At 50.2% G+C, this 26,466-nt stretch overlaps 1 protein-coding gene and 1 pseudogene across 5 annotated transcripts in view; both read left to right on the top strand.

The window, feature by feature from the left end:
* Positions 1 to 8,374: 8,374 nt before the first annotated feature.
* LOC103645447 (uncharacterized) lies at positions 8,375 to 10,003 on the top strand (annotated as a pseudogene).
* A 4,524-nt stretch (positions 10,004 to 14,527) lies between these two features.
* The window catches only part of LOC103643663 (DUF21 domain-containing protein At1g55930, chloroplastic), a 40,629-nt gene continuing 28,690 nt past the window's right edge, over positions 14,528 to 26,466 (top strand). For 3 of the 5 annotated variants that reach the window (XM_020546808.3, XM_035964301.1, XM_008666823.4), the window contains exons 1-6: positions 14,573 to 15,315; positions 21,796 to 21,893; positions 21,988 to 22,081; positions 22,160 to 22,242; positions 22,324 to 22,422; positions 23,532 to 23,613. In XM_020546808.3, the coding sequence (XP_020402397.1) occupies positions 14,746 to 15,315; positions 21,796 to 21,893; positions 21,988 to 22,081; positions 22,160 to 22,242; positions 22,324 to 22,422; positions 23,532 to 23,613 (1,026 nt within the window). In that variant the 5' untranslated portion in view covers positions 14,573 to 14,745. Of the gene's footprint in view, positions 15,316 to 21,795; positions 21,894 to 21,987; positions 22,082 to 22,159; positions 22,243 to 22,323; positions 22,423 to 23,531; positions 23,614 to 26,466 lie in introns of all 5 variants that reach the window. The other 2 variants (XM_035964300.1, XM_020546807.3) reach the window with 2 other exon arrangements.

Raw genomic sequence — 26,466 nt, 5'->3', positions numbered from 1 at the left:
TTGGGGAAGAGAAGGCCCTTGGTGACGGCGATGTTGGCGGCGTCCTCGTCGTCGGAGGAGTCGCTTGAGCTTTCGTCGGAGTCCCACTCCCGACAAACATGGGCATCGCCGCCCTTCTTCTTGTAGTATTTCTTCTTCTCCTTTCTTCTTCCCTTCTTGTCGTCGCCCCTGTCACTGTCACTAGACATAGGACATTTTGCAATGAAGTGACCGGGCTTACCACACTTGTAGCAAACCTTCTTGGAACGGGGTTTGTAGTCCTTCCCCTTCCGTTGCTTGAGAATTTGCCGAAAGCTTTTGATGATTAGGGCCATCTCCTCGTTGTCGAGCTTGGAGGCGTCAATTGGTTGTCTACTTGGTGTAGACTCCTCCTTCTTCTCCTCCGTTGCCTTGAAGGCCACCGGTTGCGCCTCGGAGGTGGAAGGCTCGTCAAGCTCGTTGATCTTCTTGGAGCCCTTAATCATGCATTCAAAACTCACAAAATTCCCGATAACTTCCTCGGGGGTCATTAGTGGATATCTAGGATTCCCACGAATTAATTGTACTTGAGTGGGGTTAAGGAAAATAAGAGCTCTTAGAATAACCTTAACCACTTCGTGGTCATCCCATTTTGTGCTCCCGAGGTTGCGCACTTGGTTCACCAAGGTCTTGAGCCGGTTGTACATGTCTTGTGGCTCCTCCCCTTGGCGAAGACGGAAGCGACCGAGCTCCCCCTCGATCGTTTCCCGTTTGGTGATCTTGGTGAGTTCATCACCCTCGTGCGCCGTCTTGAGTAGGTCCCAAATCTCCTTGGCGTTCTTCAATCCTTGTACTTTGTTGTATTCCTCCTTGCTTAGGGAGGCAAGGAGGATGGTTGCGGCTTGGGAGTTGAAGTGCTCGATTTGGGCCACTTCGTCCGTGTCATAGTCCTCATCCCCTATTGATGGTACCTGTACACCATACTCAACAACATCCCATATTCTTTTGTGGAGAGAGGTTAGATGAAATCGCATCAAATTACTCCACATAGCATAATCTTCACCATTAAAAGTTGGTGGTTTGCCTAATGGGACGGAAAGTAAAGGTGTATGTTTAGGAATGCGAGGGTAGCGTAGGGGGATCTTACTATACTTCTTGCGCTCTTGGCGCTTAGAAGTGACGGAGGGCGCATCGGAGTCGGAGGTAGAAGTTGATGAAGTGTCGGTCTCGTAGTAGACCACCTTCCTCATCCTCTTGTGCTTATCGCCTTTCCGATGCGGCTTGTGGGAAGAAGATTTTTCCTTCTTCTCTTTGTGGTGAGAAGAAGATTTCTTCTCCTTCCCTTTGTTGGAGGAGCTCTTCTTCTTCTCCCTCCTTTTGGTGCGGGACTCTTCCGATGAAGTGCTCCCGTAGCTTGTAGTGGGCTTTTCGCCGGTCTCCATCTCCTTCTTGGCGTGATCTCCCGACATCACTTCGAGCGGTTAGGCTCTAATGAAGCACCGGGCTTTGATACCAATTGATAGTCGCCTAGAGGGGGGGTGAATAGGGCGAAACTGAAATTTACAAAAATAATCACAACTACAAGCCGGGTTAGCGTTAGAAATATCAACGAGTCCGCGAGAGAGGGCGCAAAACAAATCGCAAGCAAATAAGGAGAGTGACACGCGGATTTGTTTTACCGAGGTTCGGTTCTCGCAAACCTACTCCCCGTTGAGGAGGCCACAAAGGCCGGGTCTCTTTCAACCCTTCCCTCTCTCAAACGGTCCCTCGGACCGAGTGAGCTTTCCTTCTTCTCAATCAACCGGGAACAAAACTTCCCCGCAAGGGCCACCACACAATCGGTGCCTCTTGCCTCGGTTACAATTGAGTGTTGATCACAAGAGCAAAAGAGAAAGAAAGAATGCGATCCAAGCGCAAGAGCTCAAAAGAACACGACAAATCTCTCTCGCTAGTCACTAAAGGCTTGAGAGGAATTGGAGAGGATTTGATCTCTTTGTATGTGTCTAGAATTGAGTGCCTAGCTCTTGTAAGTGGTTAGAAGTTGGAAAACTTGGATGGCTATGAATGTGGGGTGGTTGGGGTATTTATAGCCCCAACCACCAAAAGTGACCGTTGGCTGGAGGCGTCTGCTCGATGGCGCACCGGACAGTCCGGTGCCCCTGCCACGTCATCACTGCCGTTGGATTCTAGCCGTTGGAGCTTCTGACTTGTGGGCCCGCCTGGGTGTCCGGTGCACACCGGACATGTACTGTTTGATGTCCGGTGCACCGGCATGGGCGATTCTGACTTCTGCGCGCGCTGCGCGCGCATTTAATGCACCGCAGGGAGCCGTTGGCGCCGCAGGGAGCTGTTGCTCCGCTGGCACACCGGACAGTCCGGTGTACACCGGACAGTCCGGTGAATTATAGCGGAGCGGCTGCCGCGCGAACCCGAGGCTGGCGAGATCAGGAGACCGAGCTTCTTTGGAGCACCGGACATGTCCGGTGCACACCGGACAGTCCGGTGAATTATAGCGCGCCGGCTCCGAGAATTCCCGAGGGTGAAGAGTTTGAGTCTGAGTCCCCTGGTGCACCGGACAGGTACTGTTCACTGTCCGGTGGCACACCGGACAGTCCGGTGCGCCAGACCAGGGGTGCCCTCGGTTGCCCCTTTGCTCCTTTATTGAATCCAACACTTGATCTTTTTATTGGCTAGATGTGAACCTTTTGCACCTGTATAACTTATACACTAGAGCAAACTAGTCAGTCCAATATTTGTGTTGGGCAATTCAACCATCAAAATTATTTAGGAACTAGGTGTAAGCCTAATTCCCTTTCAGGTTCCCCCTTTCTAGCCCCCGAGGGAGGGTCGGGCTCCGCCGAGGCGAGGCCGACCCTACCTTGACGGCCGAGGCGCAGAGGCTGCCTAACGGGTCGGACTCAGGCCCGAATATCCAGCGGGTGCTCGGCGACGTCCCTCGGTATGTCAGGCATGTCCGAGGGACTCCACGCAAAGATGTCGGCGCTTGCGTGGAGAAAGTCGACGAGCACTGCTTCCTTATTTGGGGTCGAGCCCGGAACCGATCTGGATCTGCCTGGAGGTGTCGCCACTGGGGTCGAGTGGGACGGCCTTAACCGTCTCCGCTGGCTCGAAATTGTCGGCATGACGCTTCACATCTGGCACCTCTTTGGAGAGGTTCTCCAGGTCGGCGATGAGGGCCTCGGACTCGGCGAGGGCCTCGGCGTACTCCACGCACTCCACGTCGCATTCGAACGCGTGTTTGTACGTGGGGCCGACGGTGATGACCCCGTTGGGGCCCGGCATCTTGAGCTTCAGGTAGGTGTAGTTGGGGACGGCCATGAACTTCGCGTAGCATGGCCTTCCCAATACCGCGTGGTAGGTTCCTCGGAACCCGACCACCTCGAACATCAAGGTCTCCCTTCGGAAGTTGGAGGGCGTTCCGAAGCAGACGGGGAGGTCGAGTCGTCCGAGGGGCTGGACGCGCTTCCCAGGGATGATCCCGTGGAAGGGCGCAGCGCCTGCTCGGACGGAGGACAGATCGACGCGCAGGAGCTTAAGGGTTTCGGCGTAGATGATGTTGAGGCAGCTGCCCCCATCCATCAAGACCTTGGTGAGCCTGACGTTGCCGACGATGGGGTCGACGACGAGCGGGTATTTCCCCAGGCTCGGCACATGGTTAGGGTGGTCAGCCTGGTCGAAGGTGATGGGCTTGTCGGACCAGTCTAGGTAGACTGGCGCCGCCACCTTCACCGAGCAGACCTCCCGGCGCTCTTGCTTGCGATGCCGAGCCGAGGTATTCGCCGCATGCCCACCGTAGATCATGAAGCAGTCGCGGACCTCGGGGAACTCTCCTGCTTGGTGATCTTCTTTCTTGTCGTCGTTCGTGGGCCCTGCCACCCTCCGCGGGTGGCCCGGCCCTGTGGAAGTGGCGCCGAAGCATGATGCACTCCTCGAGAGTGTGCTTAACGGGCCCCTGATGGTAGGGGCACGGCTCCTTGAGCATCTTGTCGAAGAGGTTAGCACCTCCGGGGGGCTTCCGAGGGTTCTTGTACTCGGCAGCGGCGACAAGGTCCGCGTCAGCGGCGTCGCGTTTCGATTGCGACTTCTTCTTGCCCTTCTTCTTGGCGCCGCGCGGAGTAGACGCCTCGGGAGCCTCTTCCGATGGGCGGCCCTGGGGCTGCTTGTCCTTTCGGAAGATAGCCTCAACCGCCTCCTGGCCAGAGGCGAACTTGGTGGCGATGTCCATCAGCTCGCTCGCCCTGGTGGGGGTCTTGCGACCCAACTTACTCACCAGGTCGCGGCAGGTGGTGCCGGCAAGGAACGCGTCGATGACATCCGAGTCGGTGATGTTGGGCAGCTCGGTGCGCTGCTTCGAGAATCGCCGGATGTAGTCCCGGAGCGACTCTCCCGGCTGTTGCCGGCAGCTCCGAAGGTCCCAGGAATTTCCGGGGCGCACGTACGTGCCCTGGAAATTGCCGGCGAAGGCTTGGACCAAGTCGTCCCAGTTGGAGATCTGCCCCGGAGGCAGGTGCTCCAACCAGGCGCGAGCAGTGTCGGAGAGGAACAGGGGAAGGTTGCGGATGATGAGGTTGTCGTCGTCCGCTCCACCCAGTTGGCAGGCCAGGCGGTAGTCCGCGAGCCACAGTTCCGGCCTCGTTTCCCCCGAGTACTTTGTGATAGTAGTCGAGGGTTGGAACCGGGTCGGGAACGGCGCCCGTCGGATGGCCCGACTGAAGGCCTGCGGACCGGGTGGTTCGGGCGAGGGACTCCGATCCTCCCCGCTGTCGTAGCGCCCCCCACGCCTGGGGTGGTAGCCTCGGCGCACCCTTTCGTCGAGGTGGGACCGACGGTCGCGTCGATGGTGCTCGTTGCCGAGGTGGCCCGGGGCCGCAGGCGCGGTGTTGCGCGTGCGCCCGGTGTAGACCGAGGCTTCCCACATAAATCGGGAAGTCGCGGCGTGAGGCTCCGAGGGGTATCCCTGCCTTCGGGAGGCAGTGCTCTCGGCTCGTCGGGCCGCGGCGCCTTCCAGGAGATTCTTGAGCTCTCCCTGGATTCGCCGACCCTCGGTGGTTGATGGCTCCGGCATCGTGCGGAGGAGCATCGCTGCGGCTGCCAGGTTCTGACCAACCCCGCTGGATGCGGGCGGCGGCCTGAGCCTGACATCGTTGGCGACGCGGTGCTGGAGACCTTGGGGCAGGTGACGTATTTCTCCGGCCGGGGGTTGGCCCGCCCATACCTGCCCGACGTCCCGGCGGATCGTCTCAAGCGCCCCTGTTCCCTCGTCGAGCCTGGCCTGCGCCCCGCGGACTTGCTCGAGCTGTGGGTCGTGACCCCCCGCCGGAACGGGGACCATAGCTAGCTCCCGCGGGATGTCGGCGCGAGGCACCGGCCTAGGAAAATCACCGTCCTCCGGCATGCCAAGATGGTTGCCTTCAGAGGGATCCCCTAGCTCGTCGTGGAAACATTCGCGGCTTGGGCCGCAGTCCTCGTCGTCAAGGCTGCGGCTTCCGTCGGAACAGTCGGAGAGGCAGTAGTCACATGCGGTCATGAAGTCCCGCATGGCACTGGGGTTGCCAAATCCAGAGAAATCCCAACAGATACTGGGATCGTCATCTTCCTCGGACCCAGAGGGCCCGTAGGTCGAGACGTCCGTCAATCGGTCCCAAGGCGACCGCATACGGAACCCCAGTGGGGTTGCACTCGCCTCAATGAGAGCGCCCGCCAAAGCGAGGTCGCTTGGCGGGTTGAGGCCGAGTCGAAATGACGTAAGATGGGAGTTAGTCAGTACCTTTTGGTCGACGAGGAGCGACGTAGTCACATCGGGGACTGGTTGCACCGTCGTCTCAGGTACGAGGGCGACGTCCTGCAAGCTCTCCGCGAGTGCGCCGGCGTCGTCTTCTTGCTCGGGATCAGCATGTCGCGGGGGGACGGCGCCTGCCTTCGTCTCGAACGCGAGGTCGACGCCCGGCGTGCCCTCCGTTGGGGCGCTGGGAACGTCGATTCGCTCGACGGCCGACGAAGCGCGGCCTCCCGCTTGGCCTTGGTTGCCCCGCCTTCTCCTCCGTTGGCGGGGGAGAGGACGGGGCGAGCTCGAACGTTGTTCTTCCACCACGCGGGGAAGATGTCGTCGGTTCCGCCGCCGGTGGGCGGGTTGTCGGCCGCCATTGTCGTTGTCGCGCGGCGGTGGAAGGAGTATCATGTCGTAGCCGCCGTCGAACGACATGAACTCGAGACTCCCGAAACGGAGCACCGTCCCGGGCCGGAGAGGTTGCTGGAGACTGCCCATCTGGAGCTTGACGGGAAGCTGTTCGTCAGCACGCAGCAGGCCCCTACCTGGCGCGCCAACTGTCGGCGTTTCGAGACCGGGGGGTCCCTGAGCCGACGAGTGAGTGTGCCGCGTGCCCCAGCCCAGATGGGTCGAGCGCGTGGGCGAGCGCGAAGGGGGGAGAAGCGAGGTGGCCCGAGACGGGCGTGAGAGAGGTGGAGATCCTGCGGCCTTCGTGTTCGTCCCGCGCCCAGGTCGGGTGCGCTTGCAGTAGGGGGGTTACAAGCGTCCACGCGGGTGAGGGAAGCGAGCGGCCCTAAGAGAGCGCCTGTCCCGTCCTCGTCCCGCGCGGCCAACCTCCTCTAAGAAGGCCCTGGTCCTTCCTTTTATAGGCGTAAGGAGAGGATCCAGGTGTACAATGGGGGTGTAGCAAAGTGCTACGTGTCTAGCGGAGGAAGAGCTAGCGCCCTAAGTACATGCCAATGTGGCAGCCAGAGAGATCTTGGCACCCTGCTGGCGTGATGTCGTGGTTGTCGGAGGAGCAACGGAGCCTGGCGGAGGGACAGCTGTCGGAGCGGTCGAGTCCTTGCTGACGTCCACCTGCTTCCGTAAGAGAGCTGAGAGTCGTCGTCGCCATAGAGCTTGTGGGGCGCCATCATTGCCCATCTGGCGGAGCTAGCCAGATGGGACACCGGTCTTGTTCTCCATGACCCGAGTCGGCTCGGGGTAGGATGATGATGGCGCTTCCTGTTGACGTGGCGGGCCTGTGCCCTAGGTTGGGCGACGTGGGGGCTCCTCTGAAGCCGAGGTCGAGTCTGTCTTCCGTGACCGAGGCCGAGCCCGAGGCCGAGCCCGAGCCCCCGGGTCGGGCGAGGCGGAGATCGTTCGGCAGAGGCCCGGGCGGAGTCCGAGCCCTGGGGTCGGGCGAAGCGGAGTTCGTCGTCTTCCGAGTCTTAGCCCGAGTCCGAACCCTGGGGTCGGGCGGAGCGGAGTTCGTCCGTCGTCTTCCGAGTCTTAGCCCGAGTCCGAGCCCTGGGGTCGGGCGGAGCGGAGTTCGTCGTCTTCCGGGTCTTAGCCCGAGTCCGAGCCCTGGGGTCGGGCGGAGCGGAGTTCGTCGTCTTCCGGGTCTTAGCCCGAGTCCGAGCCCTGGGGTCGGGTGGAGCGGAGTTCGTCGTCTTCCGGGTCTTAGCCCGAGTCCGAGCCCTGGGGTCGGGCGGAGCGGAGTTCGTCGTCTTCCGGGTCTTAGCCCGAGTCCGAGCCCTGGGGTCGGGCGGAGCGGAGCTTCCTATGGCGCCTTTGGCAAGGCCTGACTGCCTGTCAGACTCACTCTGTCGAGTGGCACTGCAGTCGGAGCGGCGCAGGCGGCGCTGTCCTTCTGTCAGACCGGTCAGTGGTGCGGCGAAGTGACGGCGGTCACTTCGGCTCTGCCGGGGGGCGCGCGTCAGGATAAAGGTGTCAGGCCACCTTTGCGTTAAATGCTCCTGCAACTCGGTCAGTCGGTGCGGCGATTTAGTCAGGGTTGCCTCTTAGCGAAGCCAAGGCCTCGGGCGAGCCGGAGATGCGTCCGCCGTTAAAAAGGGGGGCCTCGGGCGAGACGGAAGTCCCTCGAGGTCGGCTGCCCTTGGCCGAGGCTAGGCTCGGGCGAAGCGTGATCGAGTCACTCGTATGGACTGATCCCTGACTTAATCGCACCCATCAGGCCTCTGCAGCTTTATGCTGATGGGGGTTACCAGCTGAGAATTAGGCGTCTTGAGGGTACCCCTAATTATGGTCCCCGACAGTACCATAGAAATATACTAGCGATTTCTTTTTAGTAGAAGGCATAAGCTGAAAATGTTTCTTTTTAGTTACAAAGCAGACATAAAGTTAATAGTGAATACAAGAGAGTTTACAAGGATATCAACGTAACATGAGTTGACGGGAAGCACTTAAGTTCTTTTTATCAGAGCGGGTGTTTCTTTAGTATATTTAGTCCTAAGATCCCACCTCGTCGCCTGGCGCATCTCATTCCACCGCCTCAACATAAAAAACGACTCCACACTAGAGGGGCTCATCAAGATGGCCGATTGGTCACTTAGTGTCTAATACAATGTATATTCTTTTCTCTCTCTAAATTGCTTACTACTAATTCACATATTATCCTCTCCTGCCATGATGTTGTTGTTGTTGCTTGGATCTGCCAAAGGTCAGTTAGATGATCTCACAGTCACAGTAACGATGGTATGCACTTCTGTATACTACTCCTACATAAAGAGTACATAAATTAAGATTCAATAATTGAGTGAATGCTAGAATTGTTGATGCTCGTGATACTGTTCTAGAAGCCACCAAATGGTTTGCTCAGTACCAGCCAATTCGTAGCATATTGAATTTGTTGCAATTAATAGGAGATAAATATTCTCTTTCATCATCCAGTCGCTATACCTAGATTACATGGTAAAAATATCTAAAAAAACAAAGCGACTGACTGAAAATTGATTTGTAATCCCATGATGCAAATGTTGACAATAAACTCATCATCTTTAACAATTCATTCACTTCTCGTATGATAGATAACTTTGTGGCCTGTTTTTGAGAGTGATACTTCTGAAATTATATTATGTTATATTTTGACCATTGGGTACTGAAATTCTTTTCTTATTTCTATTTTTGTGGCAATGGCAATGCATCTATGACCAACAGGACACACCTCGAGTTAAAGATGACGAACTCCACCAGTTAGTGCAGGATACTCATGCACATGATTCTACCATTACCATCAAAGAAATTGTGGATAAATTATAGGATACTGCAGAAGCAATGGAAACTACTGCTTCTACAACACATTCAATAGATGAAGATAGGCGATTTTTATGTTACAACTTGAACTTCTAAAACAAGAGCATGAGAAACAAGTTGAAGCATCTTTGCTTAGGGTAACAATTGCATACATTGCAAATATCTTCTAATGTTTTTTAATTCTTACATAGTTATGTACTAGATTTAGATCACCATGAGCATGGTTCACGTCAATGAAAATATTTGAAGTTATTTTTTGTTTCAATTAAGGGAATCAGAGGAGAAATCAAAGTTTTGTCGAAGAGAGATCATTTGCTTACAGAGAGATTTTGCTCTTCAAGAAGCTTAGATTCAGAGCTGAAGAGAAAGCTAGGGTCTCAGTAGATGCTGACATTGTCATAAAAGAAGCCATGAGACGACTTGAGTCTGCCGTCAAAGGAAAGAAGGATCTCCTAGGCCGTATGGATGCTCTACAATCTCAAATAGAAAGGTTTGGAGTCTAAAATTTAATTTGATTCATCCAGTCGAAAGTTTCTCAAAACTAGATTCTTGTAGAGCCAGCTTGATGGGTGATTATATGTTTTTTCAGGCCAGAGACTAACACAATACATGTTTGTGAAGAGAGATCAAAGCTCTGCTCTACTGCTCTAAAGCACATGGAAGATGGCAATGTTGAAGAAGTTTGCGTAAGTGATACAAATCCAATACCGGTCACAGGGAACATTGCTGAGTTGGATGATGAGGGAGTCGATATCCCTACGGTCGGGGACAGTGGGATAATCCCCACACTTATGAAGTGTCTGATGTAAGGGAAATAACTACAGAAGGAAACAACTACAGAACGTGAAGATAACAGCTTGGACATTCCTGTTGATAATTGATGTCCGATCTTTTTGTGAGTATTGTTTAGAAGGCTTAGCTGGGACTGTGTGGCCATTCTTGTTCACCATGATGAGTTGTATTAGTAGATTCTTATTTTAGAGTGTGTTTGGTTGAGGAGTGTAGGAGAATGAAGCGACTCCATTTTTTGTTTTTCTGGATGTTTGGTTTCCAACAAAAGAGGAGCGGAGTGACTCCTAGAGTCTCCATTTGAAAATTTACCATAAATAGTTGGAGTGCTCCCGCTCCAACAAAATGGTCGGATGTGAGCGCTCTCTGGAACGCGAGTGCTCTCCTTCCTCTTCTCCTCTCTACATTCATATGGCTCTCCAACCAAACAAAGAACGGAGCGGCTCCGCTCTATTCTACTCTTCAACCAAACAAAAATAGAGTGACTCTGTTCTGCTTGCCAAACGGAAAATAGAACAGCTCCATTCTTAAAAACTAGAATGAAACCACTTCATCCTAACTCACTCTCCAACCAAACACACCCTTAGTTTATTATTACATTCTTGTTCGAGTTTCAGCACGAGTTCCAGAACCTGAATCCCTTTAGATTCCCTGCTGAAAGAAAATAGCACACATGTTGTTGATTGTGTGACTGTACACCTAAACCATCCCATTTATAAGGCTATGCTTAGTTTTTTATCGTTCTGTATCACCAGCACATAACTAGTTAGGTTCTTAATATAGTAATATAGATATAGACGAAGGAACGACTTGTTTATTTCTTGTATGCCAGGGCGTGGGGCAAAGGTGGGGATCGACCCGGCTGGATGACAAACTTTGTTGCCCACACCTGTTCTAGCTAGGACGCTCCTAACCCTGCGTGCTTGACCTAAAAGTTGAACTTGCTAGGGCGGTGGACTTTTGTTAATCATAATCATACCTATGTCACAACCCATTTTTGACCATTAATGTATCCATTGGTAGAATAAAATTCATCAGACATATGCAAAAATAGACATATACGAGAATGAGGAAGTGTTTCATTTCTAGAGACTAATTTTTAGTCTCTTAATTTTATTCCATTTTAACCGCTAAAATAAAATAAAAATTAAGAGACTAAAATTTAGTTCCTAAAAACCAAACAACCCCTGAAAAAACCTATCTATGTAGACTTCCTAAAAAGGCCATGTTCATCTTCTAGACGCTGAGAACCTAGGCACTATCCAACTAAAGTTTAATCTCTCGTATCGAATTCAAATTGAATGTCTGAATGATAATTCCGATCATTAAATATAGTATAATTATAAAATTAATTACATAGATAAGGCTAGAAGAGGTGACAAATCTATTAAATCTAATTAAGTCTTTAATTAATATTTATAATCTCTACTATACTTAAAGCACCAGTTTCAACGGTCGTCTTGCGTCCTCTTTTTACAAAAAAGGTCCCTACATTTCTTCCAAATCAACTCAACGTAAAATATTAAAAAATAGTGTAGAATGTGGGGTTTGAACCCACACCCTGATGGATTAAGTTAAAATTAATTACATAGATAAGGCTAGAAGAGGTGACAAATCTATTAAATCTAATTAAGTCTTTATTTAATATTTATAATCTTTATCTTTACTATACTTAAAGCACCAGTTTCAACGGTCGTCTTGCGTCTTTTTACAAAAAAGATCACTACATTTCTTCCAAATCAACTCAACGTAAAATATTTAAAAGCAGTGTAGGATGTGAGTGTAGGATGTGGGGAGCAGTGTAGGATGTGAGTGTAGGATGTGGGGTTTGAACCCACACCCTGATGGAAGAAGGGTGAGAGACACTAGATAAAACTATCTAACCAATAGAACATCATGCTCAAATGTTTATAATGTTGAATATAAATTGTACATGTGTATATATGATTTTTTGTAAAATAAAAAAATAATCGTGTCGGGTCAGGCTAGCACTATGGGCCGAGGCTACGGCCCAAGCACCACACAACGCTCGTGCCGAGTTAGCCCAGGCACTATTAAATGGGTCGTGCCTCGGGCCGGCTCGCCAGACACGGCCCATTTGGCCATCTATACCTCCGCACGATAATGATGGTCCTTGCCTCAGTTGCCACCACATCGTTCATCATTCTACTTCTTTTATCTCTCCCCTCATGCCTCCACCTCCGCGCTACCCCATTCTCGATAGAGGGCGTAGGAGCATGCGCCTCCTCCCCGTATTCGTGCGAGACCAGCTCCGACATCAACTCGCGCAGCGGATATTGCTCGTCCATGAGGACGTTTCACATCATGTGCGCACATTGTTTTCATCGTCGTCGGACGTTCCATTCGTCTTCCCGGCCTCCGCCCTGTTCTTCCTCCCCAACCTATTGTCCCCGCCTATGGTGGCAGCCGCGAGCCGACCGATGCTCATCGACGCGGGTACGGTGCGAGTCGGTCATACTCCTTTCTCCGTGCGTGCCGTCGAGGAGGATATGATGATGCCTGCCACGCTTAGGTTATCTTGGCGATGAGGAGTCCATGTCTAAGATATTGGACAACCAAAGCCCATAGCGTGGCAGCAGTCGACATTTGTGAAAGGGAATTAGGCTTACACCTATTTTCCTAATTGATTTTGGTGGTTGAATTGCCCAACACAAATAATTGGATTAACTAGTTTGCTCTAGTCTATAAGTTATACAGGTGCCAAAGGTTCACACTTAGCCAATAAAAAGATCAAGAAATGGGTTTAACAAAAAGAGCAAGGGATAACCGAAGGCAGCCCTGGTCTGGCGCACCGGACTGTCCGGTGCACCACCGGACAGTGTCCGGTGCACCAGGGGACTCCAAGCCAAACTTCGCACCTTCGGGAATTTTCAGAGGCGCTTCGCTATAATTCACCGGACTGTCCGGTGCACCACCGGACAGTGTCCGGTGCTCCAAAGGAGAGCGACTCTGAACTCACCAGCTTCGGGAATCCGCTCCGCTATAATTCACTGGACATGTCCGGTGCACACCGGACTGTCCGGTGCACACCGGACTGTCCGGTGAGCCAGCGGAGCAACGACTACTTCGCGCCAACGGTCGACTGCAACGCATTAAATGCGCGCCAGCACGCGCAGAGGAGCAGAGCACGCGCGGGTGGCACACCGGACAGTCTACAGGACTTGTCCGGTGCACCACCGGACAGCCAGGCGGGCCCACACGTCAGAGCTCCAACGGTCGGAACCCAACGGTCTGGTGACGTGGCTGGCGCACCGGACTGTCCGGTGCGCCATGCGATAGCAGCCTCCACCAAAGCCGTTTGGTGGTTGGGGTTATAAATACCCCCAACCACCCCACATTCAAGTCATCCAAGTTTTCCAACTTCCAACCACTTACAAGAGCTAGACATTCAATACAAGACACACCCAAGTGATCAAATCCTCTCCCAATTCCACAAAAGCATTAGTGTTAAGTGAGAGTGATTTGTTGTGTTCTTTTGAGCTCTTGCGCTTGGATTGCTTTCTTTCTCATTCTTTCTTGAGATCAAACTCACTTGTAATTGAGGCAAGAGACACCAATCGTGTGGTGATCCTTGTGGGAACTTTGTGTTCCAAGTTATTGAGAAGAAAAGCTCACTCGGTCCGAGGGACCGTTTGAGAGAGGGAAAGGGTTGAAAGAGACCCGGTCTTTGTGACCACCTCAACGGGGAGTAGATTTGCAAGAACCGAACCTCGGTAAAACAAATCTGCGTGTCACACTCTTTATTCGTTTGCGATTTGTTTTACGCCCTCTCTCTCGGACTCGTTTCTATTTCTAACGCTAACCCGGCTTGTAGTTGTGATTAATTTTGAGAATTTCAGTTTCGCCCTATTCACCCCTCTCTAGGCGACTTTCAATATGCTACGGAGTTGGTGGTGGTGTTGTGTCGCTTTGGTGGGTCCAGGACTGCGAAGACACTCACACTCTCTCGCCCTTCTCGGATTGACGCCTGGTGCGGGTGCCTCTCGGTTTGGAGCTGCTTCGGCTGGGCTTCTTTCTCCGCTTGCGTGCTCTATTCCTATATATCTAGCGGTATACTACCTATGTCGGCTTCAGATGACCAAATCTTCGTCGTGTCCTTCTCCGGCGACAAACATGTATGTCCGCCTCTTCTCTTTCCCTCCTGCTCTACGAAACCTTGGAAGTGTGGGAGGCGAGGGATGAAGGTCTCTGATTTGCTGCCTATGGTACCGTGCGTTCATAAAAAATATTATGCGAAGAGCGGAGACAATCAATAAAAAATCTTGAGATCTTTTTGGGCTTGTTCGTTTTGGTGATAATCCACATGTATTGGGTGGGATTGAGCCGGTTTAAATCCATAACAAGTTAAAATCCATCTCAATCCAACCTAATACACTCCAATACACATGTAATATCAATAACCGAACAAGACCTTTGGTGGATAATTTACGTGTATATTGTTGTGAGCCGTCGCAACACACAAGTAACCGATTAGTTAATATATAAATATTTATTGCGACACTGCCACACTGGCACACGGCCCAAAAACTGGCCTGTTTTTCTTCCAATCCTTTTTTTATTTTTCCTCATGTTGGAATTGGAATCCGGACGTTGTGGCGACCGGCGGGCCACCAGATAACATTTTTGTTGCTGCGGGTGGGGTCTATCCACCTTTTTGTAAGAGGCTGCAAACCACTCGGTTTGCAGCAGTGCTGCACCAAATTTTTTTCCGGTCAGAGCGGGTGTTGATTCGAGTGGAGAGCAGCTGGTAGGGCCCATCGCGCAGTTGGCTTGGCTTGGCCGCTGCTGCCCGTGCGCGCACCGGCCGCCCCACCTCCATCTTCCCATGGTGGTGGTGTCATCCCCCTTCCTCTTCCTCCCCTCGTGCAAGTGCAACCACCCACCCGCTCTCCCACCGCCCTCCTCGCCTATCCCTGCCGCCACTGCGGCCGTCGATGAGCCCCATGCCCACCGCGCCGTACACCTCCGCGACCTCGCTGCTGCTGGGCAGCCGCAGGCTCCCGCGGTTCCAGTTCCAGTCCCTCCGCACCCCCACCAAGCCCCCCTTCCGCCGCCCGGCCTCCTCTTCGTCCACACCTCTCCCTCGATGCCGCGCCAGCGCGACCCCCCGCCCTCTGGCCCCCGTCTGCGCTTCCGCCCTCGCGCTGCCCGTGTCGGTGGCGGCCGCTCCCCCACCGCAGGTGGACGGTGGCTGGGTGGGAGGGACGGCAGCAGCCGTGAGGAGAGTAGCTGTGGCGGTTGCGTGCGGGGCTCTCGCGGCGGCGTGGTGCCGCCGGGCGATGGCTGTGGGGGCTGCCGCGGCGGCGGGAGCCGGGGCCGGGGCGCCGGGGACGGTGGAGGCTGCTGCAGGGATTGGATGGATGGCGCTGCGCGGGGGCTGGCCCAGGGTGCTACAGATTCTGCAGCTGCTCAGGGAGCACGGCTTGATTCTGGCCGCGCTGCTTAGCCTCTCTGCGTTCTTCTCCATGGCAGAAACTTCTATCACGACGCTTTGGCCTTGGAAGGTGCGTGCAACAAGTCTCCGGAGATCCATCTTCTTCCTTGTTGTTGACATAGTAATTGCTATGCAAATGCGAATGAACCATGCTTCCAGTTTCGCTACCACTTTGGTTCACTGAGCTACGTGGTAGGATATTGAGAGATTTTGAATACATAGATGAGAAGATTGGTATTAGTATAGTGTCACTGCTAAGAGAGGATGCTGCAATCAATAGAGAGGTGGCGCCTCACAAGTGATCAGCTAAGGTAGTGTCTTATGGGTACCTTGTATCAACTACTATACCCATTCCACATGGGTAAGGGTGGTAATGGGCTCTAAATTTTACACTATAAAATTTAATGATCGGATCATATTAGGATCAGACTCTATTTATTAGGATCATATTAAGAAACATTTGAGTCGTGATCCATTACCATCCCTACACATGGGTGATTATGCCATCAAGTTAGGATAATGATAGATTATGCGTGTTTATACGAACAAAGCAAACTGATGTGCACTAGCTTAGGCTGTTGGGTTGGGTGGTGACATGTGTGATTTGAGGATGTGGTGGCAGATGGCACCAAATAAAGCAAAGTGGAGTGATGTGATAGATTTGTCTCACTTAGTGGTGACGTTATCCACAGCATGAGTTTGTATTTGAAAAGCGATGTCACTGCTGGGATTGTGCTGAAGGACATGAAGAAACCATTATTGCTCCTTTTTTTTGTTGGATAGAGGGGTGAGCAGCAGGCATCACTGAGCGACAAGCTAACAACAGCGAGGGGCTTCAGATATAATGATCATGATCAGTGTGCCACATGTGCTTTAGTGACATGCTGTGCTAGTGATCTGTAGGAGAGTTATGCAGGAATCTATGCAAGAAAGTTTTTATTATTTTGTGACTGGAACTAACTGACACTGGTCTTTATATATAATCTCCCTTCACACAATCACACCATAATATCATCAACCGGATAGATCTTCCTGGTTCAGAATATTTATAGTGAACAGGATCCCAACATTGATTTTCTTCTAACTATCATTAAAGATCCCTGGCTCCTTGTTTATGTTTATCGACATTTAAATTCAATTCTAATTCTTCAAATACTACAACAAGGTGGTTAATGTATATTGGTGGCTCTATTCGGTTATTCACATGTTGAACTTGCACTTTATTTTTAGTATAGCTTTATTTGCAGGGACATGAATAAAGCACTAGGTTTAGTGCCATTTTTCCTTCAGAGTTGAGCCTATGGATTCAAGTTCGCTGACATTTATCATGTGGGTGCAAGCATTTTCAGTCACATATTTGCGTACTGAACTGGCTAAAGTATTAGGTTGGTGCTAGAGTCTTCACATAACAGCACACATGGGTTTGAAGTTTAATTTCATGGGAAAAATTTCAATGAATCACGCTTAATGTTAAAAAACCAGCAAGAATCATAGAAATAGCAATACTGCATTTGTGTTGTTAGAGTTGAACACAGGTTTGGGGCAATTTTTTCTATTTCTTACTTATGTCACATTATGAACCATGGCTGATTATGGTTACATAAATAGGACCAAGTGATCTGTTACAACTAAAAGTAGACATAAGGTAGAAGATAAGATGCCAACGTACTAGATAAGATGCTGACATAGGTTCAAAACTTATCCTATCAGTCTCCTCCTAAGTCTTGTATGGCGCCGCTAGATGGACTTGAACTATCCCAATTCTGGCTTGAAGCTCCTGAAACTTGACCGTCCCAAGTGACTTGGTGAGTAAATCAGCGAGCTGGCCCTGAGTGTTGATGTAGTTGTCCTTGACACTTCCCTCATCCAAGTAGTTCTTGATGAATTGGCACTTGACCCGAATGTGGTTGCTACGCTCATAAGACTAGATTCTTCGCCAAGGCCAAGGCAAACTTGCTTTCCACCCTGAGGTCTATTGCTTCAGTGTCTTTGTTAAGGAGATCACCTAGCAGTCAAGCTAGCTAGAGAGCCTAAGTGGAGGCAGAAGTGGTAGTGATGTACTCTGCCTCGCAACTAGACGAAGTCACCACCTCCTGCTTAATCGACTGCCAATTGATCAAGCTCTTGTCAAGGAAGAACAAAGTCTCGCTCATGCTCTTGCTCGATGCCATCGACTTGGTTGCTATCGTTATAGCCGATGCAGTGTGTAGCGTCGAGACACCTCCGGTAGTGCAAGTCGTAGTTGGAAGTACCCGTGACATAGCGTAGGATCCTCTTGATGGCCTGTTGGTGCTCTGCCTCGATCACTGCATGAACTGACTGATATAGCCGATGACGAATGCCAAATTCGATCGCATGTGGACAAGGTAGCTAAGGCTGCCCACAATGTGTCGGTACTGCATTGCGTCCACCTCCTTCACTATGCTATTTGCTATCATGGCGCAGCTTCAACATCTCTTCCATGGAGTGTAGGTTGGGTTACAGTTGGTGAGGCCGTCCAGCTCGACAAGGCATTTGGTGTAGGCGGTCTAGTGGAGTGAGATTTCAAAGTTGTCCCGATGGACCTTGATCGCCAGGTAAAAGGAGAGTGGCCCCAGGCCGTTCATCTAGAAAGCAAGCTTGAACACCTCCACCTGTTCTTCCTTGGCACCGGTGATCACCAAGCCGTCGACTTAGACGCCTACCAGCAAGGGACAACCTCCCTTGCCCGCCGTTAGACAACAACGTCATGAACACTTTGTTGGAATTGGAACCCATCTGCTTGAGAGTGGAGTCTAGCTTGGCGTTTCAAGCTCGTGGTGCCTGCCACAGTCTTATAGGGCCTTGCATAAGCGAAGAACCTTGTTGTCCTTGTCGGGGATGATGAATCCTGTCGGATGGCGAATGTAGACCTCCTTCAAGTTGTCGTTGAGGAAGGCATACTTGACATCCATGTGTTAGAGGCGGCGAGGCGCTAACCCTCCTGGGCTGCCAGCGCGAGGACACTAATGAATCCCATCCGCTTGACATGTGTGATGGCATCTTCAAAGTCGACCCCTCTTGCTTGCTGAGGACGCTGTCCATGGTGCGGTAGCCCGGAGGTTTGTCATTGTGGTAGGCGTTGGCACGATCCTCATCATTGGACAATGGAATGGTGAACTCCACCGTGTGTTGTCCATCACAGACCAAAGTTGCCAGTGCTGATTTCTCGAGGTGTGGGCATCGGTGCATGAGAGTGAGGTGTGGCTGGTGCTGTTGGTTGTGGAAGGACTCGCTGGAGCTAGTGGCGAACTAGGTGTTGGGTAGGTGAGCCCGATGAAGAATAGCAGTTCACTTTCACTCCCCCTGCTCCCTCAAAGTGGATGTAGTTGACGACGAAGTCACTGATCGTTGAAGTCAAGATGTCGTCCACCATCTTGCCCATTCTCAGCCTCACTCTTCTTCAAACATGACATCACGTGTTATGCGCACACGTTGTGTCACATGGTTGAGGATATGGTAGGCCCTGACGCCTTTCGCTTAGCTGATGAAGACCCTTGGCGTACTCCGATCGTCGAGCTTGTTGGCGTGGTTGAGCTCCTTGACAAATGCTAGGCAACCGAAGATGCAGAAGTGGCTGATCGTCGGCTTGCCCCAGTGCTAGGCCCCGGATGGGGTCTTATTGTCTAGGGCCTTAGTGGGCGAGTGGTTGAGTAGGTCGATGGTGGTCATCACCACCTCACCCAGTAGAGCGCAGCCATCTCTGTCTGCTTGAGGCAGTAGCGGACCCAGCTGCTACACTTAGGGTGTGCCAGGAAAAATATCAAAAAAGAAAAAAAACAGAGATCAACAAGACTCGAACCTTGACTGCCAAGTTCAAAAGATAGTACTTACACCACTATGCTAACTAACCTTATATGATCTTAGGGTGTGTCGTGGCCCATATGGACCACCCATTGGGTCCGCCCCTGTTGAGGAGGGTGTGTGCGATGACCACCATCGTCTAGTTGCCACGCTTGCCTTCGTCGTTTTGCTCCGGGGTGTAGGGCACAGAGTAGTGGAGCTGGATCCCTATATCGGCGCCATATGCCACGAACTTGGTCACTGTGAACTCGCTACTGCTGTCTGCACACAACACCCGGAGCTTGCGGTCGCACTCCTTTGCGGCAGCTTGATAGCGCTTGATGGCATCCATAACAGCTGCCTTGGTGTCGAGTAGGACAACCCACATGTAGCGGACACGTCGTTGATGAGGAGGAAGTAGCGTTGGCCTCTAGGGGTAGCTAGTGTCTCTGGGCCGCAGAGGTTGCCGTGCACGCGCTATAGCTTCTCCTTGGTGCGGGAAGGGGAGCTGCTGCTGCTTTGCCAACATGCAGGTGTCACAGAACTGCTCCACATGCTTGACACGTGGCATGCTCTGCACCATCTCTTTGCTCTGAGCTGCCTCAGGGCCTCGAAGTTGAGGTGCCCAAAGCGCTCGTGATACCACCATGTGTCATTGTTGTGGCGCGCTGCAAGACAGAGGTTGCGCCACTTGCACGTGGAGGACGTAGAGACAATTGCATCATCTGTTCACCTTGGCGAGAAGGCGACATTGGTGATCCAAATGCGCAACACCCTGTGGTCGAACTGCACACACGAGCCGTTTTCATTGAATTGTCCCAAATCGATGATGGAGTTTCTCAGCGTGGGGATGTAGTAGACGCCGGTGAGTAGCCGATGCTTGCCTGTCTTGGTGGTGAAGACGATGGAGTCAACACCCTTGATCTCTATGGCGTACGCCAGAGTCCAGGTCAGAGTACTCCCGCCGCCTAGTCATGTGGAAGGTGGTGCCGATGTCGAAGTACCAGTCGTTGATCTTATCGACGTTGGAATTGTTGCCAAGAAAGACGTGGGCGCACGACCGTCTAGGTGGAGAAGAGCGGCGACAGCCGGTGCGGGAGAGGAGTGCAGCTCAATGCTCCCGTGTACTAGGAACAGAGCTGGCCTTTCACCCTCCCGCGTTTGTGCGACGTGTGCCTGACTTCCGCGCTCCGCTTGGCGGTAGTCCTTGGTCGAACGACCGGTCTTGCCGTAGTTGTGGCAGGTAACCGTGGCAGATGTCGTCCCGAGTAGTCTTGCGCTTGTCGATGGTGCCGCCATCTACGCCTTCGCGTGCCTAAGGAGCCTTGTCCCTCTTGTACGACCGATGCTTGCGATCGCTTGACGAACCTGAAGCCTCCCCTTTCTTCTGCTCCTTTCGACGGGCTCGGGCGAGCCACTTCTCAGTGAAGAGAAGCTTGCCATTGATGGTGAATGGCTCAATGGGTGGTGGCTGGACGTAGTCGTCGACAACCTTGAGGCGACCTATCACCTTCTCGATCGTCAACTCAGAGGGGTCCAACAACGTTTCCATCGCCAGGGTGGCCTGCATGTATTTCTTGGGGACAAAGCGGAGAAACTTCTCGATGGTTTTCTCCTGCTGTACCACGTCATTTGCTGCATCAGGCTAGAGAGGCAGAGAGTGAAGTTGTTAATGTTCTTGCCCGACCGGAACGCCAGGCGACCCCACTCCTGATGCAACTTCTACTGGGTGGCTCTGTGGGCGTGAGCACTGTCGATACGTGCCACGATGATGGCGTCCTTGGCGGTCTCATTGTCTGTGAGGACAAATGCCATCTCTGATGAGACAACAACAATGCGGGCCTCCTGCCCCCGTCGGTCCTTGTGAAAATCATAATCACCACATTCCTCATCTGCTAGGCCTGCAGCTTCACCTTCATCACCAAGCTCCACTCGTTGTAGTTGGTCTTGGTGAGTGGGTCATATACCACCTTTGTACTCCTTAACGACGGTCTAGACAACGGGGGAGCTATGCCGACCATGGTGGCCACAACGTCGCTTTTGGGAAGGGGAGACATGGCGATGCCTAGGGGCGCCCGCACGCCCCTGCTCCATGGGCCCGCTAGAGGTACGTGGCTGCACAACAGCAGGGACACTAGAGGTGGTTGACTCGTGAGAGGAGAGGGAGTGGGAATGGCTGGCCATATGGCACCACAGCAGTTGAAGCCTTCCCCTCCTGGGAAGAACTAGGCTCTAGATACCATTTGTTAGAGTGAACACATGTTTGGGGCAGATTTTTCTATTTCTTATGCCACACTATGAACCATGGTTGGTTATGGTTACATATATATAGGACCAAGTGGTCTGTTACAACTGGAAAATAGAGATAAGATTCCAACAACTAAAGTAGAGATAAGGTAGAAGATAAGATGCCAAAGTACTTCACATAGGCACAAGACTTATCATCACAGGACTTATTCTATCATGTGTAATAATTTGCATGCTTTCCCCCCTCTGCTTTGTTTATTCCTTTAACATTGTTCTGAAATTGCTACACAAAGGCCTAATTTTCCAGCGTCTTCCTAGCGCCAAATAGCTAGCTAGTTTTTGTATTCAGGCATTGATGCATCACCCTGCTACCCCCCTAGGCCATTTTTGGATCAGTGTTTTGAAACCTTGTTTCGTAGTGGCACTCTTTTCTTATAGTAACTGACTGTATGCTGAGAGCGAATATCTATATGCTGAGACTTTTCCCGTTTCTTTCCATTAGGTTCGTGAACTAGCTGAGAAGGAACCTGAGAATGGTGTTTTCAAAATGCTCCGAAGTGACGTCACCCGTTTCTTGACCACCATTCTCATTGGCACAACGTAATCCATGGCATTTCTAAGTTGTGCACCACTTGTTGCAATTTTGTTTTACTAAACATGAACCCTAATCCCGGGCATTATCTGTATGAAATAGAGTGGTCAACATTGGTGCAACAGCAATTGTTACTGAGGCAGCAACAGCAATGTTCGGTGAAGCAGGCGTTAGTGCAGCAACAGGTGTCATGACAGTATGTCTCCTCTCTCATACTGACCTTCTGCTCTTGAACAAGTGTTCTTTAATCTAACTATAGAGCACCATTTTTTAGGTTGCCATCTTACTTCTTACAGAAATCACTCCCAAAAGTGTTGCAGTCCATAATGCCACCGAGGTCGCTAGGTTTGTGGTAAGGTGAGAGAGACCAAGTATAACTTTGTTTGAAACATGTTTATTTTGAGTCCTGAACATCGTACATTTGTTGTGATATATCAGACCGGTCGCATGGCTTTCACTGATCCTCTATCCAGTTGGGCGGATTGTTACTTTTCTGTCAATGGGGATGCTAAAGATTCTAGGCCTGAAAGGGAGAAGGTAAGACTGCAAGAGTACCCTAGTTCTTGATCAATAAAAGATAAATTGCCTCCAAGATATTCCAACTCAATAAACTCATGTTTGGCATAGATATACCCCCATTGGTTATGATATGCTTTGAAGGCTGCACAGACTATTAATTAATTCAAGTTACAATAACCACAGAAAACTTTTTAAGAGCATATGACTTGCTCTATGCAGTGGATAATTAGATATTATCAGGGAAGCGCGAGGATTGAGTTTCTAGGTGTGTGTGGGTTCTGCTTGGGTGGGCAGCTCTAGCCTCCCCCGTTTGTATATTTTTCTTCCTAATGAAATGACAATGCAGCTCTCCTAGGTGATTCAAGAAAAAAAGTAACCAGGGAAGCACACTGATTGAGTTTCTCCCAAATTAAATCTTCACCTGTTTTCTCTTAGAAAATTGGATTAAACTTTGTGCAGTACTAGAATTCAGGTACAAATGAAATGGTACAACATGTTGATTTGAGTTTGTCTTGAGTTGAGTTTAATTGGGTGCTAGTTATAATTACCGTCTGTAACCGGAAGGTCCCGGGTTCGAGCCCCAGCCTTGCATATTATGCGGGTAAGACTTGACGCTTAAAGATACCCTTTCCTAGACCCCGCACTGCGGGAAGCCTACGGCACTGAGTACGCCCCTATAATTAGCAAAACAATGTAGTTACTACATTTTTAATCAATAGATGACAGCATGACACAATTCCAAGAATTGCATATCATCAATTATTGTTCATGAAGGATCTAATTCTAGTTTGGATTTGCAAAAAAATATAGACTCCTTTCTGTATAATTTAATTTTAAATTGAATTTAGTATCTCTTCATATTGTAATTTAATACACATATGTTTGTTATTTTTTTTACATTCTTTACAAAATCCACTACACAAGTATATTGACTTGGTATATCTGCTAGTTCACTACACTTGTATATGTTTAACCAATACACAGTTGAGATTCCTATATAGATAAGATTCAGTCTTTCTTTTTTCATATTTAAATTCTTGACAACATCTCAAGCTGTGACAATCTGGGTTTACATTTCTTGAGATCCACTTTTGAACCTTGTGCATCATATACACTTATTTCCTCAGTGAACCATATGTTACTGAAGATGAACTGAAGTTAATGTTACGAGGAGCAGAGTTGAGTGGTGCAATTGCAGAAGATGAACAGGTTAGACAATCTAGTATTCAGACATGCTCGTTTTGTGCTCCACATTCCTTTATTCTTTATGTTTCTATGTATCTCAGCTAGATTTTGTTGTACTGTGCAATCTGCGCAAGCCTTTCCTTACAATTTTATATCATATCGAAATCTGAATACTTACATAAATGAAGAGTGAATTACAGAAATTTCAGGAAAATAGTAACTAACATTCTTGTATGATTATAACTGCTAATTTAATGTTTGTACGCCATCTCATCACATAGATCTAGAATTAAAAAAGCAGCGTGGACCCAAAATTTTGAGTTAGATCATGCTGTTGCATACTAGGATTTTGCCTCTTGATAGTTTGTTAGCAGACTTCAGTTACTGTCATCCAGGACTTAGATATTTTGCAGAACCCCTTTCCGTAGCAATCCCTGCAAGCGACTTTGCAGTTTATTATTCTCGATCGGAGCTATTCATTTTGCATAGTTTTTGTAAGAAAAATACGGCATCAGGTTTAGGGTGTGTTTGTTTTTCTTCTAGATTATATAAGTTGGATTATGGTGAAGGGTAGGAGGGTAAAATATCACTTTGGAACAACAAATAAGTTAAAACAAGCTAGCATTGGGTAGCTTATTTCAGCTTATTTGTGATTCCAAAGCGATATTTTACCTTCTACCCTTCCACCATAATCCAACTTATATAATCTAGGAGGTAAACAAACATAGCCTTAAGCTGTTCTCGTCCTTTACACCGAGGGGGGCTGAGTATATAGAACAGAATATTGCCATCAAGATTGCAACATGACAGAGAGTCCAACTCGGGTACAACTACCTTAACCGACTCCAATTCTAACTCTGCTATCTCTAGGACAGATCAAACTTGATTCTATTCTATCTTTAGTCGGACTAAGTTAAGGTCTTTTTCTATTATTGAACAATCGTGTGGACCCTGATCTGATATGACCGTTGCCTGATATACTATTAGACTTTTGTTTAGGGTTTGGCTTAGGGTTCTCCTGTAATTACCTTAGTACCCCTATTGTAATGGTCTTGACCCACCTAATTCCTCTATATAATATACTCCCAACTTTGTCGTCTCCCCCACCTCTTGGTGTCTCTATAGGGGCACCTCTCCTGGCTCTCTTCTCACACCCCGTGTCTTCGCCACCCCTCCCTCTCCCACCGATTGGGTGGTCGACTACGGAGCCTCCTTCCACACCACTCCCACTACCAGCTAAATATCTCACTCCCATCCTCCACACCCCTCCCATCCTTCCTCTATCGTTGTGGGGAACAGTTCCACCCTCCCGATCACCTCAGTAGGTGATTCGGTTTTTCTGGGACCGTTCTACCTTAACGACGTCCTTGTTGCCCTCATATGATTTAGCCCCTTCTTTTGGTTCGTCGCTTCACTACTGACAACCACTGTTCTATGGAGTTCGATCCCTGGGGGCTCACCATACGACACCTTACCACTCGTGCCTTGCTCGTTCGATGTGACAGCTCCGACCCCCTATACTCCATTCGTTGTCCCGCCCCACCTCCCTCCTAGAGATGGCAATGAGGTCCTGATCCTCGATTCCGCACGGGGAATTCTTCTATTAGGGGATAGGGATGGAGAAGTTTCTTCCCCACGGGGATGTAAACGGGAAAAAATTCTTCCCCGATGGGTAAACGCGGACGGGGAAGCATTTCCCATCCCGTTCCCTGTGGGGACCCGTTAAACTTGCACATGAAGATGTTTTCGTGTGATAGTTAATGATAAAAATAAATAATTACCTTATCAAGAGATCACTCATTGTACAAATATGTTCATTTTGATGTACACATAATGATTTTCTTACATCTGACAATGTGTATAAGTGACAATGCTTTGCATTAATAACAAAGAAAGTACATCCTAATTATAATTTAAGTGGGGACGGGGATTCCAGTCGGGGATTTAGATTTATCCTTGCGGGGAATGAGATAGGGAAGAAATGTCCCCGCAAGCGTTCGTGGGGATTCCCACGGATTTTTTTTCTGTCGCGGTGGGGAGTTATTTCCTGACGGGGAATTCCCTGTTGCCATCCCTACTCCCTCTTGTGTTGCCCCACCCTATGCCCTAACCACGCTCTGGCCATCCGCTTTCCCCACCGGCGTGTCCTCCCCCATGCTCTGGCTACTACCACCACCTCCATTTGGCATCGTCGTCTTAGTCACCCTGGACCTGACGTCATGTCCAAGCTCTCCAGTACCTCAGATATATCTTGTAGCAGGGGCCCCTCTGAGAGCCTTTGTCATGCATGTCAGTTCGCCCTCCATTCTCGTCTTCCTTTTCCTATTTGCACATCCATGGCTGCTCAGACCTTTGATCTTGTTCATTGTGATCTCTGGACATCTCCTGTCTTCAGCCTCTCTGGTTACAAATACTATCTGGTCATCCTGGATGTTTTCTCTCATTTTCTCTAGACTTTTCTCCCGCGGCTCATGTTCGACACCTTTCACACCCTCACCCACTTTTTCACTTGGGTCTCCACTCAGTTCTGTCGCCTGGTTCGTACCACGTCCTCACCGACACGACGTCTCTCACTAACTCACTATCCCCTCATGGTGCCGGACAGATAGTGTGGTCCTCTCATGGATCCTCGGAAGGGTCAATGTTGTGCTGCAGGACGTCATTCAAAATACTAAATGTGTAGTTTTAGTTTTGCAAAAACAAGGACACACTTAATCTGTAGTTTTGTGATAGCATAGCCCACTCACACGTACAAAAAAAGAACCATATGCTATTTGTGTGCCTCGATTCTAGTGCCTAGAACCTATAGCTGTGTTACACTATTATGAATTCCTAGTCTGTGCCTGCTTGTGCAGGACACTTTTCTACTTGATCAGC

Source organism: Zea mays, chromosome 1, assembly GCF_902167145.1.
Source record: "Zea mays cultivar B73 chromosome 1, Zm-B73-REFERENCE-NAM-5.0, whole genome shotgun sequence".
NCBI lineage: Eukaryota > Viridiplantae > Streptophyta > Magnoliopsida > Poales > Poaceae > Zea > Zea mays.
This window is presented reverse-complemented; position numbering and strand designations above follow the sequence as displayed.